The 23493-nt window shown below is 37.8% G+C and overlaps 1 protein-coding gene across 1 annotated transcript in view; it reads left to right on the forward strand.

Annotated features, from left to right (window-relative positions):
• RGS22 (regulator of G protein signaling 22) overlaps nucleotides 1-23493 on the forward strand; it is a 172967-nt gene that overhangs the window by 41221 nt on the left and 108253 nt on the right. The window contains exons 5-9 of the mRNA XM_029222809.1: nucleotides 14042-14127; nucleotides 14761-14929; nucleotides 18130-18259; nucleotides 20064-20664; nucleotides 22052-22213. Coding sequence (XP_029078642.1) covers nucleotides 14042-14127; nucleotides 14761-14929; nucleotides 18130-18259; nucleotides 20064-20664; nucleotides 22052-22213 — 1148 coding nt within the window. The remainder of the gene's footprint in view (nucleotides 1-14041; nucleotides 14128-14760; nucleotides 14930-18129; nucleotides 18260-20063; nucleotides 20665-22051; nucleotides 22214-23493) is intronic.

Genomic DNA, 23493 nt, shown 5'->3' on the forward strand with positions numbered 1-23493 from the left:
CAAAGAGTAAGTCCCAAGGGAAGTTAGAAATTATGGGGAATTGAATAAAAATTAAAATGCAACATAAAATTTGTGCGATGCAACGAAATAATTCTTTAGAGATAAATTTATAGCATTAAGTGCTTATGTTAGAAAAGACTAAAGTTTGCAAATCAATGATCTAAGCTTCTACCTTAGGAAACTAGAAATAGAAAATTAAGCCCAAATTAAATAAATAAATGACATAATCAGTTAAATGGAAAACAGAAAGACAAGAGAGAAAATCAATGAAAATAAAGGCTAGTTCTCTGAAAAAAAATCAATGAAATTGATAAACTTTTAGCCAGAATGATGAGGAAAAAATATGAGAAGAAATAACTGATCAGTATCACAAATGAAAGAGGGGACAGCAGTATGGATACTAGAGACATTCAAAGAAGATAAGGGAATACAAACAGCTTTATGTCCATAAACTCAGTAATTAAATGAAATAGACATATTCCTTGAAAGATACAAATTACCAGTGCTAACTCAAAAGGATATATGTAATCTGAATAGTTCTAAATCTGTTAACGAAATTGGATTCATAGTTTAAAATCTTCCTACATCATACTTAAAGGTGAGAAACCCAAGTTTTCTCACTAAGATCAGATACAAGGCAAGGATGTCTCCTCCCACCAATCCTTTTCAACATTGTAATGGAAGTACTTGCTAATGCAGTAAGGCAAGAAAAGGAAATAGAAGTTATACAGATTGAGAAGAAAGACATAAAACTGTCTTTGTTCACAGATGACATGATCATCTATATAGAAAATCTGAAAGAATAAACAAAAAAACTCCTGGAACTAATAAGCGATTATAGCAACATTGCAGGATACAAGGTTAACATACAAATGACAATTGCTTTCCTATATACTAACAATGAACAAGTGGAATTTGAAAATAAAACTGCAATACCATTTATCATAATAATAACATTTACCATAATAATAAACATAATACCACTAGCATCCTCCAAAATGAAATACTTAGGTATAAATCTAACAAAATATGTACAAGATCTATATGAGGAAAACTATAAAACTCTGATGAATGAAATTAAGGAACCAAATAGAGATATTCCATGTTCATGGACTGAAAGACTTGATATTGTCAAGATATCAGTTTTTCCCAACTTGATTTATAGATTCAATGCAATCTCAATTAAAATCCCAACAAAATTTTTAATGGATATTAACAAACTGATTCTAAATTTTTTGTAGGGAGCCAAAAGAGTTGGAGGACTGATGCTAACCCTCCTTCAAGACTTACTGTAAAGTTACACTAACCAATGCAGTGTGGTATCAGTGAAAGAAAACACAAATAGATCAATGGAACAGAATAGAGAGCCCCAAAATAGACTCCCATAAATATAGTCAAGTGATCTTTGACAAAGAAGCAAAGTTAATACAGTGGAGCAAAACAGTCTTTTTATTTTTAAGTGAAAACAGGTTTATTTCAAAAAACACTCCTTTCAACAAATGATGCAGCAACAACTGGACATCCAGTGCAAAAGAAATGAATCTAGACACAGACTTGACACCCTTCACAGAAATTAACTCAAAAGTAGATCATAGTCCTAAATGCAAAACACAAAACTATAAAACTGCTAGATGATAATACAGCAGAAAACCTAGATAACCTTTGGTAAGGTGACTTTTTAGATACAATATCAGAGACATGATCCATGAAAGAAATCATTGTTAAGCTGAATTTCATTAAATTTAAAAATTTCTGCTCTGCATAAGACATTATTATCGAGAGAATTAAAAGACTAGCCAAAGACTTGAAGAAAATATTAGCAAAAGACACATCTGATAGAGGACTGTTATCCAAACTAACAATAAGAAAACAAACAACCTGATTTTAAAATGGGCCAAAGAAGATATAGAAATGGCAAGTAAGTATATAAAAGATGGTCCACATTATATGTCATCAAGAAAATGCAAATTAAAACAACAGTAAGATACTAGTACACACCTATTAGAATGGCCAAAATCCAGAACACTTACAACACCAAATGTTAATGAAGATGTGGAGCAACAGGAAATCAGATACATTGCTGGTGGAAATGCAAAAGTGGTACAGCCACTTTGGAGGACATTTGGATGGTTTCTTACAAAACTAACATACTCTTAGCATACATTTCAGCAATCATACTCCCTGGTTATTTACCCAAAGGAGTTGAAAATATATGCCCACACAGAAACCTGCATATGGATGTTTATAGTAGCTTTATTCATAATTGTCAAAACTTGGAAGCAACTAAGATGCCCTTCATTAGATGAGTGGATAACTAAACTGTCTACATCCAGACAATGGGATATTATAGAGTGGTAAGAAGAAATGAGCTTTCAATCCACAAAAAATACATGGTGGGACCTTAAATACATATTTCTAAGTGAAAGAAGCCAATTTGAAAAAGGCTACATACTGTATGATTCCAACTATATAGTATTCTGGAAAAGACACATCTATGTAGACAATGAAACGGTTAGTGGTTTTGTATAAAATGGATAACTGATAAGAACCTGCTGTATAAAAAAATAAATAAAATAAAATTCAAAAAAATACAGAATAAAATCAAGCACATCAAAATATTAAAAAAAAAAGATTAGTGATTACTAGGGGTTCCAGGGGCCAGAGGTGAATAGGCAGAGCATAGAGGATTTTTAGGGTAGTGAAAATACTCTGTATGATATTACACTGATGGATATATGTCATTATACACTTGTCCAAACCCATAGAATGTACAACACCAAGAGTGAACCCTAAGGTAAACAATGGATTTTGGGTGATTATGATGTGTCAGTGTAGGTTCATTCTTGGTAAAAAATGTACCATTCTGTGAGTGATGTTCATAAAGGGGGAGGCTGTGCATATGTGGATGCAGGAGATATACAGGAAATCTTTATCTTCTCAGTTTTGTTGTAAACCTAAAACTGCTCCAAAAAAATAAGTCTTGGGGGAAGAAGATTTCCACGAAGAAAACTCTAGGTCCAGATGACTTCACTGGTGAATTCTGTCAAACCTTTAAAGATGAAGTAATACTAAATTTATGAAAACTCTTCCAAAAAAAAAAACAAAAGAAGAGGGGTCAATTTCCATCTCATTTTATAATGCCAGCATTATCCTTATACCAGCACTAGATAAAGAAATTTCAAAGAAAAGAAGAGCTTACAAACTAATATCCCTCATGAACGTAGGCACAAAAAAGTTCAAAAACAGCAAACTGAATCTAGCAATGCAAAAAATACTAATAATGAATTATATTTTAGAAGAAAACACAGATGTAAATCTTCATGACCTTATATAGGCATTGGTATTTTAGATATCACACCAAAAGCATAAACAACAAAAGAAAAAAACAGATAAATAAAAATATAAAACTTTTATGGTCTAAAGAAAGTGAAAAGACAACCCACAGAATGGGAGAAAATATTTGCCAGTCATATATCTGATAAGGACTGTGTATCTAGACTGTGTAAAGAGCTCTTACAACTCAACAATAAAAGGACTACCCAATTTAAAAATGGACAAAGGATCTGAATAGATATTTCTCCAAACAAGATGTAAAAATGACCAATACACATATGAAAAGATGCTCAACATCTTTAGTCATAAGAGAAGTGCGTTCAACATTGGGAGGGGAGGTGGAGGAGTTGGAATGAATGGAGAGTGATTGCTAATGGGTATGGGCTTTTTGGAGAGGGTGATGAAAATGTTCTAAATTTGTGGTGATGGTTTCTGAATATACTAAAATCATTGGCTTATACTTGAAATGGATGAGTTGTGTGAAACATAAGCTCTATCTCAAAGCTGTTATTAAAAAAAAGTGTTCGCACATACACACATCACAATGAACTATTTCTACTCACCTATTATGATGTACAAAATAAACAACAAATAAATATTGACAATACGAAATGCTAGCCAGGATGCAGAGCATCTAGAACTCTTACATTGTTGATGCAAATTACATTTGGGAAAACAGTTTGGCAGTTCTTCCTAAGTTAAACACATGCCATACTACCTATCTTATTCCTATATATTAACCCAAGAGAAATAGACAGTTATGTTCACATAAAAACCTGTATGTGAGGGACTCCCCTGGTGGCACAGTGGTTAAGAATCCACCTGCCAATGCAGGGGACACAGGTTCGAGCCCTGGTCCGGGAAGATCCCACATGCCGCGGAGCAACTAAGCCCGTGTGCCACAACTACGGAACCTGAGCTCTAGAGCCTGCGAGCCACAACTACTGAGCCCATGTGCCACAACTACTGAAGCCTGGGTGCCTAGAGCCCGTGCTCTGCAACAAGCGAAGCCACTGCAGTGAGAAGTCCGCACACCGCGATGAAGAGTAGCCCCCACTCACAGCAACAAAGACCCAACGCAGCCAAAAAAAAAAACAAAAAACCTGTATGTGAATGTCTCTAGTTGTTTTATTATAATCACCAAAAGCTAGAAACAACCCGAATTTCCTTACTGGGAATGGATAAATAAAATGTGGTTCATCAGTACAGTGGAGTACTACTCAGCGATGAAGAGGAATGGACTAGTGATCCATGGAAGAACACAGATCAATCTCACATGCATTATGCTAAATGAAAGAAGCCAGAGTCAAAGGCTACATACTATATTGATTCCATTTATATGACATTCTGGGAAAGGCAAAACTATATAGAGAACCTGTCAGTGGTTGCCAGGGCCTGGGGTTAGAGGGAGTCATTGACTGCAAAGTGTCATGAGGAAGTTTGGAGCTGTTGGAACTATTCTACATCTTGATTGTAGTCATGGTTACATGACTGTATGTAATTGTCAAAACTTGTAGCACTGTGTACTAAAAAGGATGGATTTTACTCTATGTAATTTATACTTCAGTAAATGACTAGACAGAAAATCTAGTCCATTGGCAGATAGCCATGCTTTATTTAGTTGCTCATACATATAAATATAATTTTTATTAATCTAATCCTGGTGACAGTTTAAAGAGCTTGTGTATGGCTAATTGGAAGTAGTTCTAGAATGATTTACCTACCGACAGCCAGTTTCCCCTAACCTTTTGGTTATCTGTTTTTCTTTCTTAACATTTTTTTTAGTTTTAAGGATTAAACAATTTTATTTTAGGTAAATTATTTTTGTGTTTCTTATAGTATTTATTAATTTATCCTTCTGTGGTTGGCAGGGTTGTTTTGTATCTTTTTGGTCTTTATATTTTAGTCACTTGAAAACACCTTGAAAGGATTTTTTAGCAGTTTGACTAAAGACTTTTCTTCAATTTTGATTTTATTTTTTTATACTTTTCACTTAATTTTTAGGTCAAATAGATGCAAAACATACAAAAAGGAAAGAGTTATAGGTGAACTGTTCATTAGGTAAATATTAGGCAAACTGATTTTGTATGAACTGAGTAGTTCCACGGCCTTGTAGAATTCCTCAAGTGTTCATGTCGATTTTTATGTGCGGTCTGGTGTCTTTTTGTGATACATTGAACACATTGCTCATGAGAATTCAAGACTCCTGTGTGGTTGGTTGTCAGTGTGTAGCATATGTGGAATCCTTCTTACTCAAGATCCAAATGTCCTTCAGATCTCACTGATAAGCAGTCAACAAGATGCTACTGTTAAGGTGCTGGCTGTTTCCAAAGTTTCTTCTATTCTTTCAGTACCCAGAAGATAGTCTTTGGTGAAGGCAAGTGGGTGTTTTTGGCTAAACAGGAGGAAACCATTGTTTGCTCAGTTTTCCAGTCTTGGGTAGCCTAATGACTTGGTGCCACATGTCAGCATTGCTGAGCACAGGTGCACCCCCAAGAACATTAGCTTCTCAGATGGTGGCAGCACTGCTGTGTGAGCCTGCGATTTCCTCAAAGGAGATAGCAGTGGTTTGCATTGACTCTGATGTTAATATCACAGCAAAATTTTTGCTTTAGCAGACAGTCAGTGGAAGCCACATAGTGCAGACACATTTGCCTCACTGAAATGTGTACTTTATTCATTGTTTTACTTATTATTAGCATTTGTTTACTGTCCAAGGTACTGGCATTGATTAGAATTCTGGAAAAAGTGAATATAAGACAAAATAGAAACAATAGTGTATAAATATCTTAGGATGAATAGCAACTTAGTAACCCTTCTGTAAATTCATGTGACCCTCACAACCTCAAGATAAAATCTAAACTCTATAATGTTATTTAAAAGACTACTCATAATCAGGGCCCTGCCTACTTCTCCAGCCTTCCTCCCTCCATCTCTCAAATCTTACCCTGTGATCTATTAAACTAAACTTACCTTTATTTCTTTCCTCCTTCCCTCTTCAACCTAGCTAATCATGCTTCCAGTCAATTATAATTTTTAAAAATTTTTATTGGATTATAGTTGATTAACAACGTTGTGTTAGTTTCAGGTGTACAGCAAAGTGATTCAGTTATACATACACAAGTATTCTTTTTCAAATTCTTTTCCCATATAGGTCATTACAGAGTATTGAGTAGAGTTCCCTGTGCTATACAGTAGGTCCTTATTTGTTATCTATTTTATATATAATAGTAGTGTGTATATGTCAATCCCAATCTCTCAGTTTATCCTTTCCCCCTTCCCTCCATAACCGTAAGACTGTTTCTATATCTATGACTCTATTTCTGTTTTGTTCATTTGTTCATTAGTTCATTTGTACCATTTTTTTAGATTCCACGTATAAGTGATATCATATGATATTTGTCCTTCTCAGTCTGACTGTCATATGACAGTCTCTAGGTCCATACATGTGGCTGCAAATAGCATTGTTTCATTCTTTTTTAATGGCTGAGTAGTATTCCATTGCATATATGTACCACATCTTCTTTATCTCTTCTTCAGTCAGTGAACATTTAGGTTGCTTCCAGTCCTGGATATTGTAAATAATGCTGCAGTGAACATTGGGATGCATGTATCTTTTTGAATTATGGTCTTCTCAGGGTTTATGCCCAGGAGTGGGATCGCTGGATGGCATGGTAGCTCTATTTTTAGTTTGTTAAGGAAACTCCATACTATTCTCCATAGTGGCTGTACCAATTTGCATTCCCACCAACAGTGTAGAAGGGTTCCCTTTTCTCCACACCCTCCCCAGCATTTACTGTTTGTAGATGTTTTGTTGATGGCTCTTCTGACCAGTGTGAGGTGATACCTCACTGTAGTTTTGATTTGCATTTCTCTAATAATTAGTGATGTTCAGCATCTTTTCATGTGCCTTTTTGGCCATCTGTATATCTTCTTTGGAGAAATTTCTATTTAGATGTCCTCCCCATTTTTTGACTGGGATGTTTGTTTTTTGTTATTGAGCTGCATGAGCTGTTTGTATATTTTGGAGGTTAATGCCGTGTTGGTCACTTAGGTTTGCAAATATTTTCTCCCACTCTGTTGGTTGTCTTTTTGTCTCATTTATGGTTTTCTTTGCTGTGCAAACACTTTTAAGTTTAATTACGTCTATTTGTTTATTTTTGTTTTTATTTTCATTACTCTAGGAGGTGGATCCAAAAAGATATTTCTGCAATTTATGTCAGAGAATGTTCTATGTTTTCCTCTAAGAGTTTTATAGTGTCCAGTCTTACATTTAGGTCTTTAATCCACTTTGAGTTTATTTCTGTGTATGGTGTTAGGGAGTGTTCTAGTTTCATTCTTTTACATGTAGCTGTCCAGTTTTCCCAGGACCACTTATTGAAGAGACTGTCTTTTCTTCCTTGTATATTCTTGCCTCCTTTGTCATAGATTAGTTGACCATAGGTGTGTGAGTTTATCTCTGGGCTTTCTATCCTGTTCCATTGATTTATATTTCTGTTTTTGTGCCAGTACCATATTGTATTGATTACTGTAGCTTTGTAGTATAGTCTGAAGTCAGGGAGTCTGAGACCTCCAGCTCCATTTTTCTCCCTGAAGATTGCTTTGGCTCTTCAGGGTCATTTGTATCTCCATACAAATTTTAAGATTTTTTGTTCTAGTTCTATAAAACATGCCATTGATAATTTTATACGAATTGCATTGACTCTGTAGATTGCTTTGGGTAGTATAGTCATTTTCACAATATTGATTCTTCCAATCCAGGAAAATGGTGTATCTCTCCATCTGTTTGTGTCATCTTTGATTTCTTTCATCAGTGTGTTATAGTCTTCTGAGTCTTTTACCTCCTTAGGTAGGTTTATTCCTAGGTATTTTATTCTTTTTGTTGCACTGGTGAATGGGATTGTTTGCGTAATTTCTCTTTCTGATCTTTCGTTGTTAGTGTACAGGAATGCAAGAGATTTCTGCACATTAATTTTGTATCCTGAAACTTTACCAAATTCATTGATGAGCTCTAGTTGTTTTCTGGTAGCATTTTTAGGATTTTCTATGTATGGCATCATGTCATCTGCAAACAGTGACGGTTTTACTTCTTTTCAAATTTGGATTCCTTTGATTTCTTTTTCTTCTCTGATTGCCATGGCCAGGACTTCTAAAACTATGTTGAGTAAAAGTGGTGAGAGTGGACATCCTTGTCTTGTTCCTGATCTTAGAGGAGATGCTTTCAGTTTTTCACCATTGAGAATGATGTTTGCTGTGGGTTTGTTGTATATGGCCCTTATTATGTTGAGGTAGGTTCTCTCTATGCCCATTTTCTGGAGAGTTTTTGTCATAATTGGGTGTTGAATTTTGTCAAAAGCTTTTTCTGAATCTATTGAGATTGTATGGTTTTTATTCTTCAGTTTGTTAATGTGGTATATCACATTGATTGATTTGTGTATATTGAAGAATCCTTGAATCCCTGGGATAAATTCCACTTGATCATGGTGTATGATCCTTTTAATGTGTTGTTGGATTCTGTTTGCTAGTATTTTGTTGAGGATTTTTGTGTCAATGTTCATCAGTGATATTGGCCTGTAATCTTCTCTTATTGTTGTATCTTTGTCTGGTTTTGGTATCAGGGTGATGGTGGCCTCATAGATGACCTTGGGAGTGTTTCCTCAACTGCAATTTTTTGGAAGAGTTTCAGAAGGATAGGTGTTAACTCTTCTCTAAATGTTTGATAGAATTCCCCTGTGAAGACATCTAGTCCTGGACCTCTGTGTATTGGAAGTTTTTAAAGTACAGTTTCAATTTCAGTACTTGTGATTGGTCTGTTCCTATTTTCTATTTCCTCCTGGTTCAGTCTTGGAGGGTTGTACCTTTCTAAGAATTTGTCCATTTCTTCTAGGCTGTCCATTTTATTGGCATATAGTTGCTTGTAGTAGATTCTTATGATCCTTTGTATTTCCGTGATGTCAGTTATAACTTCTCCTTGTTCATTTCTAATTTTATTGATTTGAGCCATATTCCTTTTTTTTTTGATGAGTTTGGCTAAAGGTTTATCAATTTGTTTATCTTTTCAAAGAACCAGCTTGTAGTTTCATTGATCTTATCTATTGTTTTCTTTGTCTCTATTTCATTTATTTCTGCTCTGATCTTTATATCTTTCCTTCCACTAACTTTGGGTTTTATTTGTTCTCTTTCTCTAGTTGCTTTAGGTGTAAGGTTAGGCTTTTTTCTTTTTTTTGAGGTTTTTCTTGTTTCTTGAGGTAGGCTTGTATAGCTATACACTGCCCTCTTAGAACTGCTTTTGCTGCATCCCATAGGTTTTGGATCGTTTTGTTTTCATTGTCATTTGTCTCTAGGTATTTTTTATTTCTTTGGTGATCCATTGGTTGTTTAGTAACATATTATTTAGTCTCTATGTGTTTGTGTTTTTTACAGTTTTTTTTTCCTGTAATTGATTTCTAATCCCATAATGTTCAGTTTCCATTTGCATAGAATACCTTTTTCCATCCCCTCACTTTCAGTCTGTTTGTGTCCCTAGATCTGAAATGAGTTTCTTGTAGACAGCATATATATGGGTCTTGTTTTTGTATCCATTCAGCCAGTCTGTATGTTTTGTTTGGAGCATTTAATCCTTCTACATTTAAAGTAATTATTGATATGTATGTTCCTATTGACATTTTCTTAATTGTTTTGGATTTGTTTTTGTAGGTCTTTTTTCTTCCCTTCCTCTTTTGTTCTCTTCTCTTGTAATTTGATGACTATCTTTGGTATTGTGTTTGGGTTGCCTTTTCTTTTTTGTTTGTGTATCTATTGCAGTTTTGGGGTTTGCTGTTCCCATGAGGTTTTGATACAGCAGTCTATATAGGTACAAGGTTGTTTTAAGTTGCTGGTCTCTTTCCCACCTAGAGAAGTTCCTTTAGCATTTGTTGTAAAGCTTGTTTGGTGGTGCTGAATTCTCTTAGCTTTTGCTTGTCTCTAAAGCTTTTGTTTTTTCTGTTGAATCTGAAAGAGAACCTTGCTGGGTAGAGTATTCTTTGTTGTTGGTTTTTCCCTTTCATCCCTTGAAATATATTGTGCCACTCCCTTCTGGCCTGCAGAGTTTCTGGCTTAAAAATCAGCTGATAGCCTCATGGAGATCCCCTTGTACGTTATTTGTTGCTTTTTCCTTGTTGCTCTTAATATTTTTTGTTTGTCTTTAATTTTTGTCAGTTTCATTAATATGTGTCTCGGCATTTTCCTCCTTGGGTTCATCCTGTATGGGACTCTCTGCACTTTCTGGACTTGAGTGTTTCCTTTCTCATGTTAGGGAAATTTTTGGCTATAATATCTTCAAAAATTTCCTCAGGTCCTTTTTCTTTCTCTTCTCCTTCTGGGACCCGATAAAATGAATGTTGGTGTGTTTAATGTTGTCCCAGATGTCTCTGAGACTATCCTCATTTCTTTTCATTCTTTTTTCTTTATTCTGTTCTGTGGCAGTGATTTCCACCACTCTGTGTTCCAGCTCACTTATTCGTTCCTTTGCCTCAGTTACTCTGCTACTGATCCCTTCTAGTGTGCTTTGTCATTTTAGCTATTGTATTGTTCATCTGTGTTTGTTCTTTATATCTTCTAACTCCTTGTTAAATTTTTCTTGTGTCTTCTTGATCTGTGCTTCCATTCTTTTTCTGAGATCTTGGATCATCTTTACTATCGTTACTGTGAATTCTTTTTCAGGTAGATTGCCTATCTCCTCTTCATTTAGTTGTTCTTGTGTGGTTTTATCTTGTTCCTTTTTTTGCAACATATTTCTCTGTCATCTCATTTTGTTGAACTTTCTGTGTTTGTGGTCTCCTTTCCACAGGTTGCAGGACCATAGTTCTTATTGCTTCTGGTGTCTGCCCCCTGGTGGGTGAGGTTGGTCCAGAGGCTTATGCAGGCTTCCTGGTGGGAGGGACTGGTGCTTGCCCTTTGGTGAGTGGAGCTGGGCCTTGTCCGTCTGATGGGCAGGGTTGTGACAAGGGGTGTGTTTTGAGGTAGCTATGAGCTCAGTATGACTTTAGGCAGCCTGTCTGCTGATGGGTGGGGCTGTGTTCCTGTCCTGCTGGTTGTTTGGTCTGAAGCATTCCAGCTCTGCAGCCTGTAGGCTGTTGGGTGTGGCCAGGTCTTAGTGCAAAGTGGGGACCTCCAGGAGAGCTCACACTGATCAGTATTCTCTGGGGTCCAGTATTCTCTGGTGCCCACAAAGCCCCACCTCCGCCACCAGTGTCCCTGCCCTGACAGTGAGCTGCAGCCAACCCCCACCTCCCCAGGAAACCCTCTCAGACCCTAGTTAGGTCTAGCTGTGATTCCTATGGAGGTATTGCTTTGTGCTCTGTCCCAGCACACTTGAGGTCTTGTGTGCACCCTCCAAGAGTAGAGTGTCTGTTTCTTCCAGCCCTGTGGAGCTCCTGCACTCAGGGGTTCTTCCTCCTAATGCCTGACTCTGAGACTGTCTTGAAGGGCTATTTTTATGTGGGAATGTCCCTATGTAGTCTCTGTGTGTTTAATATTTTTTGGTGCAAGGGCTGTTTTTAGTATGGATGTCTGCTACCTCTTTCCTCAATGTATGCTGGCCGTTATCCCCTTGATAGGAGGTGTGACTGATGTTGTGGTGACCTAAGCCTGCACTGGATATTGAGCGGAGCCTCCTCTTCGCTCTGTGGTTGTTAATTCCCTGTCAGGGGCAGGGTCTGCGGCCCTCAGATCTGTTTCTGAGCTGTGTTTCTAATTGTGGTACGCAGTAGGTGAGATTGGAGCTCTCCCACTGGGAGAGAAGCCACTGAGTTTTACTCTTCTGGAACTGTTCACCTGTGAGTGAACTCTGTTGTGTCACTTTTCACCCATTGTGTTGGCTCACAAATTACACGGTTGTTGGAACTGCTCTCAGCGCCCCCTTAACTGTGGGTATGCCGGCAGTTGGCCCTGGCATCTCTCAGGCGTTGTTTTCACCAGGCCACCAGTGCAGATCCACCGAAGTCATATCCCAGGACTGCAGTAGTCGTGTACCTGGACCCACTGTGGTAGCTGTGGAGGCAGCTCAGATTCTGGCCTGGTCCAATCTCCGTGTGTACGTGCCCACAAAGCCCACAGCTGCTAAAGCTAGACCCATCTCAGCTACGGGAGCACTCGTCCATTTGGACGTTCCTCAGTTGCTGAGTTTACAGTGCTGACAGCGAGGGTGTAAATCCGTGGTTCCTGCAGCCTCAAGGAGAGATTTCAGCTCTTCTTCCTTAGTTGCATTGCCCCTGGGGCTCAGCTGTGGTTTCAGCCCCACCTCTGTATGTGTTCCTCCTGCTAGCATCTGTTCTTCAGGCTGTCCCAGAGCACATGCACCCACCCAGGTGGGCGGGGGTGGAGGCGGCAACAGGTGGGGCACGCGAGCCTGCTCAGGCAGGTGACCATCCTAATGCCCCCGGAGGCAGGGGCCAGTGCATGGGGAAGGGGGCTGCAATGGTGGCCTCACCCCTTGCATGCCACTCAACAATGGCACTCTGCTTCTGTGGCAGCCTGGGCTTCTTCCATGAATGTTCCCAATCGTGGAGCTCTTTACTCCCGTCCCTTCAGGCTGTCCCTTCACAGCCAACAGCTGTCCCCTCCCTGAGTCCACTCTCCAGACCCCATGTTCCATCATGCAGCCCTGCTCCGCACCAGCAGACACAGGACTCGGTCTGGGGAGCTCAGGGCTGTGGCATGGACCATCTGGACCATCCGTGTAGGTCTTACTCTGTCCTGTCTGCCACAGACTGGTTGCTGCCCTCTCCTGCGAGCCCCTGAAGCTCCCTCTCTGTCCCAGCTGGTCTCCCCACCGGTGAGGGGGCTTCCCTGAGTGCGGGAACCTCCCCTCTCCTTCAGCTCCCCTGCAAGGGTGCAGGTCCCGTCCTGTTTCCTCTTCTTTTTTTCTTTCTTAAGTCCTGCCCGGTTGCGTGGGGATTTTTCTTGCCCTTTCAGGTGTCCAAGGTCCTCTGCTAGTGTTCAGCAGGTGCTCTGTGAGAATTGTCCCATTTGTAGATGTAGATGTATTCTTGATGTACTTGTGGGGAGAGGCGAACTGCACATCCTCCTATTCCTCCATCTTGACTCTGTCCCCCACCCCCCCAGTCATGTTCTGTGGGAAACCTTTGCTGGTTTTCATGCCCATGTGGCCTCCCACAGAATCCTGAACTCCTGGTGCTTATAGCACTCTGTTATTATTGCTTATTGAATTATCTGCAAACTCCTTAAAGGAAGGGCCTTCTCTTTCTTGTTAACCTTGGTATCCTCAATGATAATGCCTGGTGATGTTAAATATTTAACAAAATTTCCTAAAATTGGAAGGACAAAGGGCTTGCAGTCACTCTAGCAGTCTTACCAAGTTTTCTGGTTAGTTCTTTTTCTGTTTGTGATTATTTTTCACCCATTTTATGAGTGTGAAAATACCGAGACTGAATTTTTTGTCACTCTTTCTCTTTCAGTAAGTTACTTAAGTTTTCTTGATTCAGCTTGTTAATCCATAAAACATAGATAATAGTTGATACAGCGTTGTTGAGAGAATTGAAGAAGTACTTGTGACTCAGGGTTCTTACTCTCTCCCATCCAAATAGAAGGTACAGGCAGGGCTCCCTGTAAGAGCTAGAGGTAATATTGCTCTAGTGATTAGGCCATCATTGTCCTGAATGGTGAATTTCTTTGACACACTTTTTCTTTTTCACTTGTCCTCTAATAGTGTCTCAATCATGAACAAGGTATTCACTGGGTCAAAAAGGAAAGACTTCCAGCATTTCTGGAAAGTGATTGCTACTTTGAATACAGGTATTGTAATTCCATCATTATACATATTTTTAAATGATTTTTTGTTCACCAAAATAATTTTTCTGTACTTTCTTAATAAAATTGTATACCTTTAAACTCATTTGAGTTTATATTCCACTTGCTATATAGTATAAGATAGAGCATTGGTAAAAATCACTTAACTTTTGCAAAGAGATTTTGTAGAAACAGTACCTAATAAATGTATTTCAATTCTGCTTCTTTGATCATTATATTTAAATTTTTTTTCTACTTCTGTAAAGGTATTTATGTCCAGTGTGTTAAAAAATGAATATGAGTGTCATAAAAAAGAATGTTGTAGTGCAGGGCCATGTTTTTCTTTTATGCTCCCTGACTTCTAAAGTTTAAGTACCTAAACATTCTGAAGTTTTACTAAAATTTGACTTTTGCTTAGAACAACTGTTTTTTTAAATAAAAATAAATTAAAATAGAATAATTATTAATTAGTAATTCTATGAATAAGCCATTAATTTTAGCAGATCCTAAGAGAATCATCCTGCAGAGTTAGGACGGGAGATTGATTTGAATACATAAAACAAAATTTTAGGTTTTTTTTTTTCTGAATTCTACCATATTTGAAACTTATTTCTAGTTTGTATGATTTCTGAAATGCAGGTTAGCCAAATTGGTTTCACAAGTAAGATGGAGTGAATCAGGCATGAATATCACATTAGGTGCAGAGTTTTCTCCCTGGGTCCTGAAAAAACCAACCAGTCCACCACCTCCTCCTGTTGAAGAAGATGATGTTATAAGTATGAAAAAGTTCTACATTTCTGTTGGCAAGGTAAAAGTGTGAGTGCTTCTTTGTGTCTTGGCACTTCAGTGAAACTTCTCATTTTAGGGATATGAATTTCATTTGTACCACTTGAATAGGAAAATGATTTCAAATACTTCTGAAGTAGATTTAGCAAATATTCTTTTAGGCTTATGCTGACTTATTTGCCCTACACTCTTTCACCTGAAATGTAATTAGAATTATTATCCTCATGTGTACAAAGGAAAAATGCACAGTTGAAGAACATTCCCGATGTCACCTGGGAAGCGAGGGTTTCATTGTTCATTCCAAATTTTTTATTATTTGGAATTAGTAATTTTTGTATAAAACAACAATAAATTGGGCCTTCTCTTCCCTATTGTCAAGATTATTCTTCAGTAATAAAATGCATAACTGTTTAGCTGTTACCAGATAAATTTGCCCTTCACACTTGGAGAATGTTGGGTGGTATGGGTACGTTTGAAGAGATCTAACCTAGAATCAAATGTCCTTTTGGGGAATCACAGTTTAGTGAATACTGTTGTTTGATCTTTGCCTCTGCCAGGGCGGAACAATTTTCCTTCTACCCTTCTAGGTTCTTTGGCTGATCTATTAAAAACAAACAAAAAAATGACATAAGACAGGGTAACCGGAAAAAACAAATGTAATTTAGTATGTATGGGAATCCTATAAGAATATAAGACCCAAGAGCAAGTTGGGCAGTTGAGACATATATGCCATCCTGAGCTAAGGAATGGGGTAGGGGCCTGGGGCTTCAAAGTGGAGGAGGGTAATTCACAGGACTATAAGAAGACCAGATGTTTGGTAATTAGATGTTTACCTGCCATATAGATTGGTCGGTCATTCAGATAAAAGTTATCTCTGGTGCTGGCTGTCTCTGAGCCAGGCCCCCTATGTAAATTCTTTTAGGTAGTTAAAGGAGAGGTAAGTGTTTTTCTTGAGTCTGTTGGGTCGTGATCTCCTTCAGCTCACAATAACCCACAATGCCATGGCATATTTTGGGGTCACGTATTCTGCTTCTCTTTAGCCTCTAATTATCAGATCTTCTCTCTGGGAAGACATTTCGAATACACAGTTCTTTACAAAACCAGGAATTGCAAATATGTTACCCATGTGTTGCTATTCTCCTAGTTTGCATTCATGACAGAGATTGCTAATCAATTATGGCAATTTTCCTGCTGAGCTAGGACTTGGCTCCAAATTCTTTTTCAACACAGCGTTCTAGGCAGGCACTTCCAAGTGATCAAAGATGTCATACAAGAGGAAAACTATTTGCCATCTCTGTTGGAATGGATATCCTTCTCCTATCTTATTTGAACATTTTTTTCATGTGTAAGCTCCTATTTAATTTTGTAGTTTGACAGTTCTATCAGCAATATTTGGCAAAAATGTTAAAAAATTATGCCAGTCCCATTATTTCCTCTGAATAATGCTCAGGGATGTACTGAAAGCACATTTTTCTTTTCTCTTATATTTATTTTTAGGTATTTATTTTTTATCTTAACCCATATGTTATAATAATGTTAGGGATGTCAAAAAATATACTGATAGTAGGGGTCAATAAACATACAAAGGAAAGAATCAATCTAGGGGAATAAGTTCTGATTCCTTACAGGTAAATTTAATCAAATATAAGAGAATAAAAATCCAAGCTAGTTTACTTTTACTAGTTTCTGTGATGGAAAAAGCTCATTTCTGTCAACTTGAGTAATATTTGAACTATATATTTTTTTAATAGCCTTTAAACTTTGAGGACTCAGTTTTCTTTGAGACCTTAAATCACTAAACCATGACTATAGATAGGGATTAATCCATATGATAATTGGTAATATTTCTTTGAGTCTTCAGTTATACCATCTAAACACAAACAATTGACCCATCTTTTAAGAGTACAAAGTAGAATAGTTACCTGCTTTTATGTCTGGCTAACTACTTCTTTCTCCCCTGTCTTCTACTCTCTCATCTTTTTTGTGCAGTTGAAATAGCAAGGACTCTTGTATGTTGGTCTCTCTCTATTCCTTGAAAGTTCCTTAATTATTTTGGTCTCCTCTCAGTGCTTAGGATACTACTTGTAATAGAGTAGTCATTCAATAAATATGTTGAATGAACGTGTAATCAGTAATAAATGACTTGGTTTTAGAGGAAGGAAAAGAGGACAAAAGGCAATTAGATTCAAAGCTTTTATCTACCAAGGAAACCTTACTTCTAAGACGGGCAGTGAGTACACTGATGACACCTGACATTTCTTTCTCTTGCTTTTGGTCTTATTGTGTGGCCTGACTTACCCTGCTAATTCTGCATAATAGTCAGGGAACAATTCTATTCCATTTGAGCCTTGCCTCCTCTGTGAGTGTTCCTTAGGCTAAGGGCCAACCAGGTTGGAGAAAGGAGAAATGAGAGTAATGCTGGGCACTCCCTTTTCTGCTTCTGTTGAACAAGCTGGATTATCCTAGAAGAGTAGGTGAGGACATGACTAAGAAGCAGGAAGAAGAATCTTCCCAGGAAATCTGAGATGGAGTTTCTTAGGACTGGGGTTCTGGAAGCTGTGTGTCAGGTTGAGAATTGGGTCAGCTGGCTCAGGAGTACACAAAAGAAAGGAAACATTGAAGGCTCCATCCAGGGGCAGGTGAGTCAGGAATCAGCCTTCAGGAAGCATCCAATCCAAGCAAAGTTGTGAAAACTGAATCTAAGGTAAAGGGGAAGTTGAGCATGGAGAGGTTGCCAGTGCTACTGAGAGTTAAGTTTTTGTCATATTAGGGAGGAGTTGTTAAAAACACTGAGCCAGGCCAGACAGAATTGGGGGCATGAAATAACTGGGAAAGTTGTGAATGGGAGTAGCTGGCAAAAGATGCATCCCAAGACTGATGAGCCGTGGTGACTGCCAAGTTAAAGTTAGATGGTGTGAATTTGTAGTGAATCCAGGAAGTAGGATTGCATGCTTCTGGTGGAAGAGTGAAGAATTTGATGGGTAGTGAGCTCATTTCCTTCCTTTGATCATCTAATATGAAAATAATCTGAATTGAAATTTCCTTACCATTATTCTCACCTAATGAGTTTTTCTGTGTACAACATTCTTTTCTGTCACGGCATAATTTTCCCTTTACATATTGCACTATGCAAATGAATATTATCATAATGACTTGTCCAGATTCATGACTGGAAGAATACTGCTAATCTTATGTTAAACAAATGTGCTCCTTTCTTCCTAGGCCTCCTATACTCAAACAAAAGATTGGTTTGCATTAGCAAAACAAAATCAGCAAACAGTATCAACCTTTTCATTACCTTCTTGTGTATTACACAACAAAATTGGATCAGCAGTTATTTCATCTGTTTCTGGTAAGCAGAAAAGGACAAGAATGACCTCAGAACTCCTTTTTACATCTTTTGTTGTTATTCTAAACTTACAGTACAACACTTAGTGGATGGGGAGAAAAAATTATCTCCCCTGCAACACCACTTTCTACTGTTTTTCAAGAGACAACCTGATATAGTGAAAAGAGGATGAGTTTAGAACCCACCTCTGATGCTTATTAGTTTGTGACTTCTGCAAATTATTCCACTTCTGGGAGCTTTGCTTTTGTCATCTGTAAGATTAAACTAATCATGCATACATACTGAATGTGTAGAAAATGCTTAGTGCTTCGTACCTAATGGACAGTCAGTAACTATTTGTCTTGTCATTATTTCCTGTCACAGTTTACAAATTCTTATTATTAAGCCTTTGAAATGAAGTGGGTGCAACCTTTCTCTTCTCCCCAAAGTAAATAGTGATTTATGGAACTTGAGTTTTCCTTCTGTTTTTAAGTTCAGACTGTTTCTCACCTTGAAAAGCAGATAAATTTCTACTGTGGGGAACTTTTGTGGGTGATACAAACTTTTCATGAATAAAGGGAACCTTCCAGAAATGGGAGTAATTAAATACGATATTGCTAGAGGGAAAAAAATCTTGCAATGTGATTCAAGAGGGGAACTCAGAAATTCATTAACAATTCTTACATAATTCCTTTGAAAAGTATAAGCAACCTCTGGAGGTGATAAGTCTGGATTCGCTAGGATTGAACCCAAATCTAGGTAAAGGGGAAAATCATCTTCCTAATTGGAAATTACTGAATTTATAGATTTCTTACTATTTTCCCCAAATAGTAAAGTAGAAAATTGGAGAGTGACGTTAGTAAGCAGGAAGAGAAAGGATAGCAGGAAGGCAGTGAGCAGAAGTGCCAGGCTTGCACTTTACCTCCAAGTCTGTGGGGTTGAGTGTATACCCAGTATCCTTTCACAGGTTTACAAAAGTCTAATCTCAATTTTGGGGAAGTTTAGTATATTTATTTTCAATTAAAATTGTAATGAAACATTTCCAGTTCATTGAGACTTGAAATCTATTACTGAGAAAACTGAGAGTGGGACACGTGGATCAGGGTTTTCCTGATCCATGGCTTTGCAGGGGGTAGGTTTGCCATGTGAAATAAAGCACTGATATCAGATATTTCACTGATTTCTGAAAGACAGAAGAATAGGGGCTAGACTATATCTTTAGAAAAAGTGTAAAAGCAATCCATTTGTATTTGTAAGTCTTCACAAGGGCCTTATGCAATTTTGTAATTTTAATGATAGGTTGTAAGTATAGTAGTAATTGAATCTTTCTGATACAATAGTGAATTTTTTAAATTGCTAGTATGACTCCAGTTCTGGTCTGTTCATCTATCATCTCATCACCTATGGCAGCTAATTTTATTTTACCATAGAACATGAAATATTAAAGTACATACAGTTGTTTGATGTACACATTCTAATTCTTTAATAGATTTGGCCTTTGTATGTTGACATTTTCAGCCTGGAATATTACATTTTAAAAGTGTATAATGTCTTTTTGAAGATCCTCTTTCTTAAGGATATCAAATATTTAATTCATCTGCCACCAATATCCCCTTTCATGTCCGGGGAAGACATGGCTAATCCCTGTTGGCAGTTTTTTTCTCTACTGATCCCAAATGTAGCCTTAGACTCCTCATGACACTGGTCCCTGCAGTCACTACCGATGATAAACCCATTTGCCATCCTAGCTCTATCACATCTAGTTAATAATTAAAAGAAAACTTTTACATTTATATCTGATCTAATAGCCTTTTATGATTTAATACAGAGAGTTTTATCTTTGATGATGGAGTTCACCCCAGGACGAAAAAGAGCCCATCTACAACCACTAGGTTAATTTCCGAATTTGAAGAAGATGGGCCTGTATCTCTACAAGACACTCCTTCTCAAGCTCTTCTGAGGACATACCTTGAAAAGCAACAGGATGTTGATGGAAGCCTGACATTGCATTTCTCAACATGTGAAGAATTTTTAAGATCTTATATAAACTTTATTTTGAGAGTGGCAATCCATCAAATTCTTGGAGCACCACTTAGAGAAAGCCCAGATTATATAAATTTCAGAAATGTAACAGAAGTGGTATTTGATGAGTGTTTGGGGACTACCTCTGGCAAGAATGTTTTGCTGAGTGAAACGCTAAAGGAAAAGTCGGAAGACATGTTAGCACAAGCAGTTTCAAAAACAGAGAGTGTTGGACTAGAAAGCAGGGCTAATTGGTGTATTTCTCACAAAACTTATGACATTGGCAATAGAAAGGAGTTCGAAAGATTTAAGAAATTTATAAAAGGTACATTAGGGGAGAGATATTGGTGGCTCTGGATGGATATTGAGAGGTTAAAAGTTCTTAAGGATCCTGGAAGACATCAAAGGTATTTCTACTTTTTTATTTTTCAGTAGTTTTAAAACCAAATTATAAATATTAGTTTGGGTCATCTAAGCACTGGCAGAAAACCTGAAATAAATATTTAAATGTAATTTATACTTTTAGAGGAATAAATAATAATAAGATTTATTTTATTATAATAATATTGATTTACATAAAAGATACCTTATGCCAGTGTAAGGGGCTGGCTGTTCCTAACAGTCTGCTCAGTTAACAAATTCTATGGTCTTTAGTCAGATGCCACTTCGACATTCATACCTGAATGTGATAGCTGGTAGATATGATGCTGGATATCCTCTTGAGAGCCTCTTAAAAGTCTGATGGGGCACAGATCTTCAGCTGCTCCATATGTTTTAGGTCACTATAAGTCTTAAGAACCTTAAGAGGACCCTGCTTTAGGAAAGTCCTTATCTTGTGTTTTCCTGATCTGCTCTGAACTCTGAAGCAGATCAACTATAGTAGACTGCAGTTCCCATTGAAGGTTTGACTGAGTAGGTACTAGTGACTGGATTATTCCAGTTATCTCAGTGGCATTCAGATCATAATGCCACTGTTGTTGATCATAATGGTCATAACGTCATTGTTGTACACAGTTATAAGAGCAGGGATTACCAAATGGTTGATTATGAAGCATGACCTGATTGATCCCAGGGTAGAAGGCCACTACCACTTGCCAAGACATGTTAGGGAAGGGATATGCAAGCAACCTACATAGATTCTTCAGAATTAATACTGTATTAGTTCCTATTGTTGCTGTAATAAATTACCACAAACTAACTGGCTTAAATCAACGCGAATTAATTCTCTTACAGTTGAAAGGTTAGAAATCTAAAATGGGTATGCAGGGCTGCGTTCCTTCTGAACACTCTAGGGGAAAATCCATTTCCTTGCCTTTTCCAGCTTCTGAGGCCACCTACTTTCCTGGGCTTATGCCCCCTTCCTCCATCTCCAAAGCCGGCAGCATGACATCTTTTCTCTTCTCTGACTGCTGCTTCTATCCTCACTTGTTTTCTCTATGACTATTACCCTCCTGCCTCCATCTTAGAAGGACTGTTAAGATTACATTAGCACCAATTAGATAAGCCAGGATGATCTCCTCAAAATCCTAATCACATCTGCAGAGTCCCTTCTGTCATGTAAGGTAACATTCTTAGGTTCTGGAGATTAGGATATGGACATCTTTGTAAGGCCATTGTTCAGCCTACCAAAAATACCCTTCCCATTCCCATATCTGTGAGAAATATTTATATCTCCCTGTAACTCACATTTGGTTTTAAGATAGTTCATTAATTGCCTGAAACATTTTGGAAGTGAAAATATTTGGCTAGTTGAATATTGTGTCAATGTGTGTGTATGTTTGTGTATTATTTCAGACATATTGAGAAGATGAAAAAATGCTATCTAGTGAGCAGTGGAGACTGCTACCTTTCTGCAGAAATCTTATCAAAATTTAAACTGCTAGATGGATCTCAGTGGAATGAAGAACACTTAAAAAATATTCAGACTGAGGTTGTAAAACCCTTACTTCTTTATTGGTAAGAAAAAATAATATGAATCAAAGTTATTTGCTTTCACTTTTCTTAAGCTAGTTACAAGTTATACTTTTTTGTCTTAAGGCTGTAACATTTATGGAAATTTTGAATGACAAGATTATTATATCTTTGGCCTTCTCTAAAGTACCTATCCTTTAGATAATTTTGATATTTGAGGGACTTTAAATCCGTAATAAGACTAGACAGTACTTAAGCTCCATTTGAACTTTGTGATCATGTCCTTCTACCCCTGACCTTCTTACGCTCAGGACCTCATCAAATTGATGTGTGTGTGTGTGTGTGTGCGCATTTGTGCGTGTGTGTACATGTAGCTTGAGTTGGATTTGTCTCAATAAACATTCCATGAACACTTTCTATGGGCCAAGTGTTGTGCTAAGGATACAAGGGTAAAACACAGTCAAGTCTAGTGATCCTAGTCTAGTGGGATGAACATACATATAAAATGAGTGTAAGAAAAGAAAGTGTGGTGAATGTACAGGATACAGAGAAGAGGTAATATTTCACCTGGGACTCAAGGGACTCTAAACAAGAGAAAGAGAATGGACATAGTGGAGAAAATGTGTGCCTTCTGAGGATCAGTGAGCTGTCCAGCGTGGCTGTGATGGATCTGATCATGTTACTTCTCTGCTTTAAGTCTTTAACTAGTTACCCCAAAGCTTTCAGTGTAAGGTTCAAATTCCTTAAGTTAACAAATAAGATTATCATGGGCTTCCCTGGCGGCGCAGTGGTTGAGAGTCCGCCTCCCGACGCAGGGGACACGGGTTCATGCCCCGGTCCGGGAGGATCCCACATGCCGCAGAGCGTCTGGGCCCGTGAGCCATGGCCGCTGAGCCTGCACATCCGGAGCCTGTGACCGCAACGGGAGAGGCCACAACAGTGAGAGGCCCGCGTACCGCAAAACAAAACAACAACAAAAAGATTATCATGATTTTTTTCAATGATATGTGTTTCTTTAGTTAGCTCAATCACATCCCCTTTCTTTTTTTTTTTTAACAACCTTATTGGAGTATAATTGTTTTACAATGGTATGTTAGTTTCTGCTTTATAACAAAGTGAATCAGCTATACATATACTTATATCCCCATATCTCTTACCTCTTGCGTCTCCCTCCCTCCTACCCTCCCTATCCCACCCCTCCAGGTGATCACAAAGCACCGAGCTGATCTTTCTGTGCTATGCAGCTGCTTCCCACTAGCTATCAGTTTCACATTTGGTAGTGTATATATGTCCATGCCGCTCTCTCACTTTGTCCCAGCTTACCC

This window comes from Monodon monoceros, unplaced genomic scaffold (assembly GCF_005190385.1).
Source record: "Monodon monoceros isolate NGI ecotype Baffin Bay Population unplaced genomic scaffold, NGI_Narwhal_1 Super_Scaffold_14, whole genome shotgun sequence".
NCBI classification, from domain to species: Eukaryota; Metazoa; Chordata; class Mammalia; order Artiodactyla; family Monodontidae; genus Monodon; species Monodon monoceros.